The sequence below is a fragment of the Eublepharis macularius genome, chromosome 2 (assembly GCF_028583425.1).
Source record: "Eublepharis macularius isolate TG4126 chromosome 2, MPM_Emac_v1.0, whole genome shotgun sequence".
Lineage (NCBI taxonomy): Eukaryota > Metazoa > Chordata > Lepidosauria > Squamata > Eublepharidae > Eublepharis > Eublepharis macularius.
Window position 1 is genome coordinate 235,050,336 of NC_072791.1, and position 12,962 is coordinate 235,063,297.

The 12,962-nt window shown below is 43.2% G+C and overlaps 1 protein-coding gene across 1 annotated transcript in view; it reads right to left on the minus strand.

The window, feature by feature from the left end:
- The window catches only part of LOC129324156 (aldehyde oxidase 3-like), a 151,105-nt gene that overhangs the window by 29,949 nt on the left and 108,194 nt on the right, over positions 1 to 12,962 (minus strand). Inside the window, exons 25-28 of the mRNA XM_054971196.1 lie at positions 11,824 to 12,015; positions 9,788 to 10,015; positions 2,716 to 2,811; positions 2,103 to 2,231 (exon numbers count right to left, since the gene is read on the minus strand). Coding sequence (XP_054827171.1) covers positions 2,103 to 2,231; positions 2,716 to 2,811; positions 9,788 to 10,015; positions 11,824 to 12,015 — 645 coding nt within the window. The remainder of the gene's footprint in view (positions 1 to 2,102; positions 2,232 to 2,715; positions 2,812 to 9,787; positions 10,016 to 11,823; positions 12,016 to 12,962) is intronic.

Here is a 12,962-nt window from a genome sequence, read left to right on the forward strand (position 1 = left end):
CACACTGCTGGTGTACTTGCATTGCTTTTAATTCTATTGTAACTCACCCTGGAGTTTTAGGATAGAAGGGTGGGATATAAATGCTCAGAACATAATAAAACTAAAAGACCACGAAATACAACAGGTACCATGCAAAGTATAAGCAAAGGGAGACCTTCACAATAGTAATTAATTGTTTTACCACCAATATTCCTAACGTAAAGAAAGCTAACTAGAGGAAAAATGTGTTTTTAAATGTCTGGACAGCCCCTAAATGACAGTGGGAGCAGCAAATACACTGAAAAAATATTTTTTTATCCAGAACTCTTAGTAGAGATAGATGTGCCAACCTAATCATGCATAAGTCAAGAGAAAGCAATGGGGCATGTAGCATGTATGTTTACTCTATGGGACCTATTATGGGACTTTTTTTTAATAATAGATTTTTATTAGATTTTTTAAAAAGAAAAAAAACATTTTTTAGTATCAGGTTCGGGTACAAGATAGTCATTATACATCCAAAATTTCAAGAAATTTGCAATACTGACATCAATCCATAAAAAAAGAAACCGAGCACTGACTACCCCCCCCCCATTTCCCCATTTATACAATACACGGTCCGTTTAGATCTCCCCAAGCACCTTTTAAATTCCTTGCTCTTTTACCCAACTACTCAATTCCTTTTCTCATTTCTTACAATTATTTAAGTTCTAAGTGAGCAGATTCTTAAGGCCCACTTCAATCCTTTAATTCTTAAGCCTAGGGTATTAAGCCCATAGCCAATCCGGAGACAGAGCTAAAAACAAAAAAACAAAAACAGCCACATCTTTATGTTCTATTATTAGTCCCATTATTTGTGTATATCATTGACTAAATAATTTCTTAAAGGAGAAAAATATATATTCAGATTTTTGTAACAGCCTACCCTCCGTCTTTCATGCATCAAAACCCAAGCCATCTAAGGTTTTGTACTTGTATTTTCATTACAAAAGGCGAGAGAAAGTGTATAGGTAGACTTAGCTTAGCCAATAGTTTAAGTTTTGAAATTTAACAGATTTACAAAGTTTTCTCTACCTCCCTAGTGTTTCCCCTGTTAATCCTAGAAGATATCTTGTCTCAACAACTTTCTTATACTTTTATTTAAAGGAAAGAAATCCAAAGAAGAAAATAAGGAGTGAGAAGGAAAATAAAAGACTACAAAGACCCATTTGCCACACTCCCTCTAGTAACCACATGAAACAGAAGGAGGCATATTAAGCCTAGCTTCTTTCCAGATTCTCTAAGTTTTTTGTTAAAGCAATTTAAGTAGCATTTAGAACATGGACATATAAAAATCCCAATATGTCCCATATACCATCCTTATCTGCAAGGCCCCTAACAACACTATTTAACCCACCCCTTTAATCTCACTTCAGTTTAAAGCTCTATGCCATATAAACAGAAGAGGGGAGAGGAGATAAAGAAACAAGGGTCACACTTTAAGATTCATTTTGTTTCTTCTTCTTTCTCCCTCTGGAATAGTATTGAAACTCTTTCTTTCCGATGATCAGCCATAGCCGGCTCTTTTTGCCTTCTCGCCATTCATGTGAGGTGCCGTTAAACACATTATAATGTCCCTGTTTATCTCTCTTCATCTTTGTGATGTGTTTCTTGATTGGAGTATGTTGCATGCTGTGTACTTCATGCAGAAGCAGTATGCTAAAACTCCTCCTCGCAGCTTTCTTTTCAGCACGCTCCTCCCACTTCTTCTCCGCTTTCTGTATTTTCACCAAAGAAAGCTGATTTTCTCCTCCATTTGTGTGGGGAATATTTTTCACAATTCCACTCCAATTTTCTTTTAGGTAAGTCTGTCCCATCAAAGTTCTCTTCTATCTTGGCATCTAACACAGTGCTTGTGCCTGTTTTTATTCCAAGTGTTTCGTCTGCTTTTCTTAATACACAATCCATCAGTTTAGGAATGTGTTATGGGACTTACTATGGGACTAAATTCCACTCAAATTGAATGGGGTTTCACCCTGACTAACTTCTTTTAGACTGGGATCTGCAAATGGTGAAAAAATATCAGAAGTGCTCTGAGATGTTACTTGCAAGAAATTGTAATAACCAAAAATAAGCATTCTAACCTTAACTGCTTTACCGTTGACCTCCGAGCTAATGGATCCCCCGGTGCCAATTGCGTTGGGTATTGGAACGGTGCTTCTTTCAAAAGGATGTATGTAAGACAAGGGTATCTTTAATTCATGGCTGGCAACCTTTTTGTTCCAAAAGCAAAAAAGATATCAGACGCTAGAAATTACAGCACATTCTCAAATGGAGAGGGAATGTAACATTTGCAATTAAAGTCAAGGAAATAAAGGAACAAACTTGTTAGAAAATCTGTGGTCTCACTAAAAAATAACTACGAAACTGGATTATTTTTTTCGCCTTCAAATTGCAGCTGACTTACAGCAACCTCGTGGGGTTTTCATGGCAAGAGACGGTCAGAGATTTCTTGCCATGCCTCTCTATTGCCTGCCTCTGTGTAGCAACATCAGACTTCCTTGTTGATCCAAGTACTAACCAGGGCTGACCCGGCTCAGCTTCCAAATATTGACAAGATTGGGCTAGCTTGGAATTTATCCAGTTATTTTGGCCTAAGACACAATGGAAACGTGTGCCCAGAATTGCACTGGCAAAACAGCTTTCCCTCCGTAGCTCTATGTTGTAATGTACACAGGTGTTGGATGCCTGTCTTACCTGTAACACCTTGGTGTATAGCCCTTGTCCGAGCTCTGCTCCGCCGCACAGCACCAACACCGACCCATCTAAATAGATGTTCACCAGAGCTGCTGCCTGCAGAGAAACAGAAAAATAATAGACTTCATTCATATGCTTAAGGGCTCAGATTCTTTCCCCTGTGGATAACGAAGGTGCTAAGGAATTTTCCTAAAAAGAGGCCACGATCCAATATTTTAGTCCTAATAATAAAAAATTAAGGTGGTCTTGCCTGCCACATTCCCCTAATGTCTATTTTTTCCTCTTATTTTCATTTTATTGTACTGGTTTACAAAGTATGTAACAAAAGGAAGGCCACTGGTAGAAGGAAGAGAGGGCTTAGGGTAAGCTGCTTGGAGCAGGCTACAGAAAGAAACCCCAGTTTTCCCCTCAGTGTCTCTTCTCTGTTTGAAATTTCATTGATTTCTATTCTTTCTATTTGTTTGCCTGTGTAACTTATTTTACTTCTGTAAACAATAATGTTTTCTTTAATGAGAAGGTAGAAATATAGGTGCAAACCTTATGGAGTATGCACTATTGTTTAGAGTGTGCATCAGTTTATCATCATCATCATCATTATCATCTCATAATAAACCTTTTCCTTCTTTAATTGCTAATTGTTGTCTGCCTTGGTAAATGTAAGACCAGTGGTTTAGAGGAGACTCCACAATTGGACTTTAGGGATAATTTCTCCACACACAAATGTGTTTTAATGTACTTTTATGTGGTTTTAACATTATAGTTTTATCTTCTTTGTTCACGTTTTACTTATTTTTATTAGTTTGATGGATTTTGGTCGCACATAATAAACATTATTCTGATTTTGACCATTCATTAATAAATATCTACTAACGTCATACTAGCGCCTAATAATTTGATGCAGATAAACATACCAGGAGCAAAACTACACCTCATTGAAAGAGGGCAGAACAACCACAATGTCGGTTGTTGTGGGTTTTCCGGGCTGTATTGCCGTGGTCTTGGCATTGTAGTTCCTGACGTTTCGCCAGCAGCTGTGGCTGGCATCTTCAGAGGTGTAGCACCAAAAGACTGAGATCTCTCAGTGTCACAGATACACCTCTGAAGATGCCAGTCGCAGCTTTTGCACCTTTTGGTGCTACACCTCTGAAGATGCCAGCCACAGATGCTGGCGAAACGTCAGGAACTACAATGCCAAGACCACGGCAATACAGCCCGGAAAACCCACAGCAACCATCGTTCTCCGGCCGTGAAAGCCTTCGACAATACAACCACAATGTCGGTAACAAGAAAGAGACCTAAGTAGTAGAATCACAAGTTGTAGATGCAAGGTCTAGTTACTGGTCAAGAAGAATATCAGGGCTGAAATATGACTGTCAGATACGTCCAGCATATCTGCCATGAGTGTCTTTATGCATTATAGTCTGATCCTCTGAGAATGTGTAAAGGATATATAGTTGCTGCTTGGCTGTCAGCTGCTTATCTTGCAGGTGTCTACTTTCGATTTCTTGGCTGGCGAGGGAATGAGGCCTTGGAGTGCCGGTTGGAGCCGTATCGCCCTGAGAGTTGGAATGAGCTCATTCCCTTCTCCCCCGTCCCTCACCCATCCTCCTGGAGCCTGCGCACCGAAGTCCCAACGGTCCCTATCCCAAGGGCAGGAACACTCCCCTATAACTAACATTGCTTTCTCCCTTTGCGTCACTTCTGCCAATGCTACTGTCTGAGCTTCTTGATACTGATGGATCTCTAATAAAGCAATTTTAACTCGTACGCCTGAGTGTTTGCAGTGGAGTTCTTGGGGGATCTCTCTGGCAGGACCTGACAACGACTGTGCTTGAAATGCTGGGAGTGTCCAGCCAATTAGGGCTGACAGTGGAGTAGCAGGATGAAGGAGGCCTCTGGTGTATCTTAGTGAGCGCCAGCAGCTTTTCAGCAGACTTGTGGCACAGCAGATATTAAGGCTTGATGGAAAACGGGTAGAGCAAATGACCTAATCAAGCAAGCCCAGCCCTTTAACGGTTATTCTAAGCATTTCAATCTAATTCCAGATGCTTTTGTGGACAATACTCTTTTGCCTGGCTTCAGGCTTCCCCAACAAGAGGAACCTCAGCATCTAACAATGAACTTTTCTCCCAAAGAGATGATGCCTCTCCTTTCTTCTAAATATGCTTCCCTCTTGCCAGGGCTTTTTTTCTGGGAAAAGAGGTAGTGGAACTAAGTGGGTTGCCCTTGGAGAAAATGGTCACATGGCTGGTGGCCCTGCTCAGCGGCGTGGAGGGCAATCTCAACTCCCCTCTGTCTGGAGATCAGGGGGCGGGGCCACCAGCCATGTGACCATTTTCAAGAGGTTCCGGAACTCCGTTCCCCCGTGTTCCCCCTGAAAAAAGCCCTGCCTCTTGCAGTCTTTAGTCAAAAAGTATTCGGTTGTGAAAGCTTCTCCTGGTTCACTTCCATCCCCCCAAGTAGGGTTGCCAGCTCCAGGTTGGGAAATTCCTGGAGATCTGGGGGTTGAGCTTGAGGAGGGCAGTGTTTGGGAAGGGAAGGGACTTCAGTGGGCTGTAATGCCATAGGGCCCACCCTCCAAAGCAGTCATTTTCTCCAGGAGAACTGATCTTTGGTATCTGGAGATCAATTGACATTCTGGAAGCTCTCCAGACAACCCTACCCCCCAAACCTTTCCGTTTACTTATTAGAAAGCTTGCTTCTGCTGTATTTGAAAATTTTCTCCCTCTCACCAAGTCTGGGAAATCTGTTTCTATTATTTCTCTCCTCTTATATCCAAACTGCCCCAGCTCCCTTAAAGCAATTGTTAACTTTAGAACCTTGAGATGCCCTTGGATAGACAGGTCATGGCAGAGGAACGGGCAAGCACCCCCCCCCACTCTGTTTCCAGTGGCAAAAGTGCTGTGGGAGGGAGACCTGAAGCACCTCCTTCCCCATGCCCCATATGCAGCCAAATGGAAAAACTGAGAGCTTTCCAAAGGCGAGTCCATGGCTAGAATATAGGACTGTGAATAGGGTCAGGAACCTGCGTCCTGAGACACAGATTTCATATCATGTATTTTGGTTCTAACAGAGATCTGTTTTATGAGCACAGGGAATAGCTGCATACATTTTGAGCTTCTTAGTGTTTTAATGTATTCTAAATATTGCTTAGACATTGTACATTATCATATTTCTCTTCAATTAAACTACCTCTGTTTTCATTTCCAAGCCTGCCTTGGAGTTTCATCCCTTTTTAAAAAAGATCCACTTAGAAATGTATGTCTTCTCCTTCCCTTTTTCCTTCCCTGATCCCAGGTATGATATAGGTTTGTCTCCTACAGATGGATTCTGAATGTGAAACTGAACCTGGGTAAAAGGTAGGCCTTATTGACATGGACACCAGTGGAAGATACATGTGCCTCGACAAACACACACGGTAACAACTTTTTTAGTGAAAGTATGTCTTAAAGCCCAAGATGTGTGCGTGCAAAGTGCTGTCAAGTCTCAGCCAGCTGATGGCAATACCTGCTGGGGTTTTCAAGGTAAGAGACATTCAGAGGTGGTTTGCCATTACCTGCCTCTTTGTAGTAGAGATAGGCATGACCTGCAAGATGAACTAAAGTTCATCACAAAATGAGCCGGTTCATGCTTCGCAAACCAGCAGTTTGTGGAAGCCCATTTTCCACGAACTTCCATCAACTGATCTGCCAGTTTGTTTGGTTCGTATAAAAGCCCAATACCCCTTTCCTTGCTGCTACAAAGCGGCAAGGAAAGGGGCATTTAAAATCCCAGATCAGCTGCTTGTTAGGGATCTCCCCGACAAGCAGCTGATCCAAACTGGTGGGGGGTGAAATGCCCCTTTCCGTGCCACTTCACAGCAACACGGAAAGGGGTATTTAAATCCCATGAACCACAAAATGGTTCGCGAACTGGAGCAAGTTTGTGAAAGTTCATGGTTTGTGAAACTGGACGAACCATGAACCACACAGTTCGTTTTCCCCCCGGTTCATGTCCACCTCTAATTTGTAGTGACCCTGGACTTCCTCGTTGGTCTCTCATCCAAGTACTAACCAGGGCCAACCCTGCTCAGCTTCCAAGATCTGATGACAAGATTGGGCTCGCTTATACTCCTTTAATCATCCTTATAACCTCCAACCCCATAAAGGTGGGTTGGTATTGGCCCCTTCCCCAAACAGGGCAACAGAGTGGCTTGCCACTCTGGCCGCTTACTGAGTTCATGGCTCAGATGTGATATGAACCGCCAGGGTCCTCCCAGATTGCTACTGTTAACTATTACACTACATTAGCTGTAATTTGAAGAAACTTGCATTTGGTTGCTGTGGATTTTACAGGCTGTTTAGCCGTGGTCTTGGCATTGAAGTTCCTGACGTTTCGCCAGCAGCTGTGACTGGCATCTTCAGAGGTGTAGCACCAAAAGACAGAGATCTCTCAGTGTCACAGTGTGGAAAAGAAGTTGGCAGGTAATTTATATCTTCTCAGGAAAGTAGGGTTGGGCTGAGTCATCCTGTAAGAGTTTCCCAGGGTGTGGAATGCTAATGGAGGGAGGCTTTACTGTATCCTGAGGAGGTTCTTTTGCATATGGATTGGTGCTTGATATGCTAATCTTCTCTGCAGGGCTATTGTTGGGTATAGATTATTTTGTTAGCCTGGTGTTTTTCAGGACTGGAAACCATGGTCTATTCATTCTCAAGGTCTTTTCTTTCCTGTTGAAATTGTGCTTATGCTTATGAATTTTGATGGCTTATTGTACTTATTTCATAATGACTCAGCCCAGCCCTACTTTCCTGAATAGATATAAATTACCTGCCAACTTCTTTTCCACACTGTGACACTGAGAGATCTCTGTCTTTTGGTGCTACACCTCTGAAGATGCCAGTCACAGCTGCTGGCAAAACGTCAGGAACTACGATGCCAAGACCATGGCTATACAGCCTGGAAAATCCACAACAACCATTGTTCTCTGGCCGTGAAAGCCTTCGACAATACAACTTGCATTTGATTTGAAGATACTGATTTTTAATCATTATTGTAGAGATTCATTACAGAGAACCTCATATTCTTGCTCAGCATGCTATGTGCATATTTGTATATGCACATGCCATGTTTGTCTTTTGCTTTTGACATTATATATTGGTCATTTCTGTTTGCCGACAGTTCTACTGTATTCTGTATAAGTCATTTGAGAGTATCTTAAATGTTAATTGCAAGAGACCCAAAGGGGCCTCTTTGTTATCTGGTAGAAATATGTACTTTTGGTTTCTCAGGCAAGTGTCCTTGGAACTAAATTGGAGCTAACTGTTAACAGCTCCCACTGTATCTTTCCCAGGAGCTGGGGTGTTTCCTTGTGTGCTTCATGTAGTTTAAACTAACTTGTTCCCATACAACTTTTGTGGAAGTTTCGTGCTAGAATGTCAATGGACGTTGGAGGGCGGGAAGTTCCCTATAACTAGTGATACCTTAATTTGAATTGTCACTTCTGCCAATTGCCAACTTTGGGTGAACACCTGTACTGTATGGATCTCAATAAAGCTACTTCAACTGGAACACCTGCGTGTTAATTGTGGAGGGCTGGAGGGACCTAACTGCTAGGGACTGACAGGTATCCCCTTCCTTCCGCAACTATAAAAAACAAAATAAAAAACTTTCACAGGCGTTAACTGCCGGTTCACTGCTGGCATAGTGTGTCAGTGGCTGATGGTTTGAAGAAACACTCAGCTTCATTTCTTCTGCTGGATAATGGACTTGGAGGTCACTATCTTGACATCTGTCTGAAATACTGATTTATAAACTTCTCATCGGTTGGACTTTGAAATAAGTAGTGATGGATCCTGCTGATTTATACTTGTGACTGATTATTTATTGTGATGTTATTTATATTGTATATTGATTGTTCTGCACTACCTTAGCACATTGCACTTTAATATTAGAAAAATACATTAAAATTATGCATTTTTTTTTGTTATTGGTTGTGGAACCTTTGAGTTCCTTTACACTGGAGTTCCGTTTGTATTGAGGTTGCCTTCTCCGGTGGAGCCCATTGAGTTCTAGAAAAGCAAGTTAAGTTAGCTGCAAAAAACAACAACAACCCTTTCTACAACCTCAGTCTAGCCTGGAAGATGGCCCCCTACCTCGACATAGCTGATCTGGCCACCTGGTCCCGTGCTGTTGTAACATCAAGACTTGACTACGGTATGAACTGTACACGGGTCTCCCCTCTAAGTTAACTCAGGAACTACAGTTGATGCAGAACGCTGCAGCTCATTTATTATTGGGAGCCAGGAGGAGCATGAATATCACTCCCATTTTGCAGTCACTCTACTGGCTGGCTGTCAGCAACTGGGCTCAATTCCAGGTACTGGTTATCACATACAAAGCTCTTCATGGCCTTGGTCCAGCATATCTACAGGACTGCCTCTCTCCCTCTGTTCCACCATGGCAGCTTCGCTCATCTGAACAGGGCCTTCTGCAGGTGCCACGCTGCACGTGGGCAAAATCAACGGCTGCCCATACACGTGCCTTTTCTTTGGTGCTCCCCCCTTACGGAAGAGCCTACTTGAAGAGGTCAGGAAAGCTCCCATTCTCCTGGCTTTCTACAATGTAAAACTGCATTATTGAATAGGGCTTTTTACTCAGGAGGAGTGTACTGCAAGGAAGTGGTCTCAAAGAGGAATAGGAACTATAGACTTCACTGCTACATACTGTCTGTTGCTGTAAGCTTGATCCTACTAGATAGTTTATATGTTGTTTAATAGGTCAGTCTTAGAATTGCCTATGCTCCATTTAGCATTTCTTCAACCTGTATTAGATAAACAAAACAGCCTTCTCCTCCTCCAATCAGCTTACCCTCTGGAGCCAGGAATCTGTACAGGAGTGAAGGCAGGGAAATTGGAAGTGGACCTCTCACCAGAACCCAAAGGCCCATGTCTCTTGCTACATCTGTCTGATTCTAGATTAATTTAACCTCCACAAATCTCAATATGCCTTAATTATAACCAACATCAGTTATACTGGGGCCTATGATCCTTCTGTACTGATGTTTTAAAAGAGGAAGTCTCAGTAGAATGGTTACCTGGTGGTAATATGTTGAATTGTATCCAGCTGTAAACATCATGGGATTGATCGCAATCCCTTTCTTCTTCCAGTAGTTTTGCTTGTTAAATTCCTCTGTTGCTTTTCTCCTCTTGTAGTAATCAGACTTTTCCAAGCATTTTTTCCAACACATAACCAGACTCCTGGGATCAATCTCTTGCTTGTAGGGAGTAAGAGTGACTGTTTTGAACATGTTCATCTCCTGGACCTTCACAAGGAGGCATGCAAGAGATCATTATTTGTGCCTTGCAAATCAATCTTGGAAAATATTTTCCTGTTAATTACCTTTCCTTTCCTCAGCTTATTAGTTATTAAATCAATTTCCACCTTTTCCCATTGTGGAGCTCAGGCGCATGGGATTCCCAGAGGGTGTACTGTCCAGGCAACAACCAGACCCAGCGCTCTTCAGCTTTAGCAAGGTTGCTGTATTATGGGCCTTCCAATGGTAATGTGGTGCTCCAACCACACTCTGCTATCAAAGTGTTTGACTCCACAAGTGCCAGAAAGTATTGTTACTAGTCCACCTCATCACTGACTCTCTGTGCTACTCTGGGTCATGCAGCTGCTATTTTTTTTTAAATGACAACTTTTCTCCTGGAATAATCAGAGATATTAATTCATGGGGACCCAAGAATCAGCCCTAAAAACAACAATATAAAGTGCCTCTTAAACTTCTTGAAGAAGGCAGGAGGAAAGTATTGATGAAGATGATGAAAGGGTATACAAACTAGAAACATTTAGTAAAGGCCCCCCCCACACACTTTTGACCATCATTGATATTTTCTTCTGCCGTCTCCGGCAAGAAAAGGCAAAAACATTTAAATAGATTCTCATGGTGAAGAGAGGATTTGTTCAGGTGGCAATAGTCAACACAGCAGAAGTTCAAACATAAGGCTCAGACTTTACACACCCAAGGTTTTTTTTAAAAAATAGTAGCTCTTTCTAAGCAAAATGACCTTCCTATAGAAAGATGTAGAGGCAGGGCTACCATCAAGCTCCCAATAAGGACCACATTGTGACTCCCCACCCATTTGAGGAGAACAATATGAAAAACTTCATGAATCCAAGAGAATTAACTGTCAAAGCATCACAGTAGATTAACGTCTAATCTTCCCTCATCCCCAGGAAATTATTCTACAATTGCCTCAGCAAAGTCCTCACCCAGGAGGAGTTTGTTGAGCTTCAGTCTCATTTAAAATCAACTTTCTCTAGGCTGAGGCAAAAAAAAAAAAGTGCGAAGGGTCCATAAAGGCAGCTTTAAGTGTGCCCTCACATGGCTCTGGACTGTGATCTTGGCCTCTCGGTTTTACCACCCAAGCGGAAGTTTGAACTATTTTCCAGTACAGAATATTCCTTTTCCCCCCTAACATTCACCTTAAGTAGAAAGATTTGTAAAATCAACATGTGAAAACTCACCCTAAAACGAGGAACAGAAATGCTCCAAGGGTTTAATCCTGAATCACACAGTATGTGTCCTGATGCTTATTTTCTGACTTGGCCAATATTTGTCAGGAATTCAGGGCGGTGGCCATTTGCAAACAGCAAAACTATACTATGAAGGAAATTCGGGGTTCCCAATCTCTTGTTTCCCTTGAAGCATCAATGTGGGAATTGGAGATGGGGCATTTCCTGGCAAAACTGGTGCATTGGACAGGAGGTTGGGCTAGATGGCCTGTAAGACCCCTCCCAACTCTATGATTCTATGAAGAGAACTTTGACCTACTTCCCTCCACAATTCACCCATAAAAATGCCCTTTTCTGAAGCCATCCTTAATTTCCCAGACAGGCCCCTAAAATGGAAGGAAGCCTGGCTGGGAAAACATGAGCTTTAGGAATCAGCGACCTTTGCATGGGGAAATTGGCGGGTATAGCCTCTACTGCTGATTTTCCCCTACAAGTGTCCCATCACCTACCATTTATATAATACTCAATATGGGCCTGAGAACAAACATTTACTAAACATGTAGTTTCAAACTGAATTAGTCCTCCAAGATGACTTATCGTTCCTTTATTCACCTTCTCATGAGGCAAGCCAAGCTCGTCTGCCACAGCTGAAACCCACATTTCTGCAGAAAGGGCTGATTGTGGGTAACCAAATCCTCGAAATGCGGTATTCGATGGCAAATTAGTCTTGCAGGCACGTCCGCGACACCGGAAGTTGGGGATGTCATAAGCATTAAAACTTTGTAGCACTGCATACTCCATTACCTAGTGCATGGGGATAGATAGTAAATTTGTAATAGTGAACTCTGTAAATGCAGGAACCTGTTGCCAAGTAGGCCCCCTCCCCTGCTTTGAAGCCTGCTATGAACTGTGTTAAAGTTTCCTGCGTTGCTGTTTTACTGCTACACCAAAGACTGCTTTGCACGTGTGTGTTCTGGTACACGTGTCAGTTTCCTGCCTGCGTGTCAATTACCCTGCTGCTGCAATAGACTGTGTAGTTTACTGACTCCATGTTTGGTTAACTGCACAAAAGGACTCTCTTTCTGGGCAGCTCTGCCCTGACCTGTATCTGGAATTCCCAGTGTGTGTTTGGACTCTGTTACAAATGTGCCCCGTGCCTACATTGCCATCTGCCACGGACCGTGCCTGTTCCCTGCTTTGGACTGTGTTTTAAAGTGTTGTTCCCGCTGCCTCCATGGAAGCCTGCCTCATATGGGCCCAAGCCGCTGCTAGCAGCCGGGCGCCTGCCGGGGAAACCTCCAGCGAGCCTGGCTAGGCGCTCCCTGGTCAGTTCCCGCCTGGAGCCTCCCGCGAGCCGGTCGCCGAGCTTGCCCTCGCTACCGGGCAGCCTGCTATCCAGCCCCGGCTATGCCCAGCCGGCATCCATGTTCTCAGGCACCCAGAAGACCCAGAGGAAGACTGCTTTGAGAAGCCATTTCGGCGAAGCGGGCACACCACGTCCGCAGCGAGAGCCCCTCGCCCCGCTCTGCATATCTTAGGAGCCGCCCCGGAGAAGGAACTAAGTGCCGACCATCCCAAGCACTTAGAGAATGCATCTCAAAGAAACCTCCGCATTCCAAAGCTGATGACATCAGGACAAGCCCTGTCCGCTGGAACATCCTTTCAGCCCACTTGGATTTCCCCCTCCCTCTTTTGTCCCCTCTTCCTGAGGTGTCACTTATCACAATCTGATTACCAAAGTGGCCCATCCA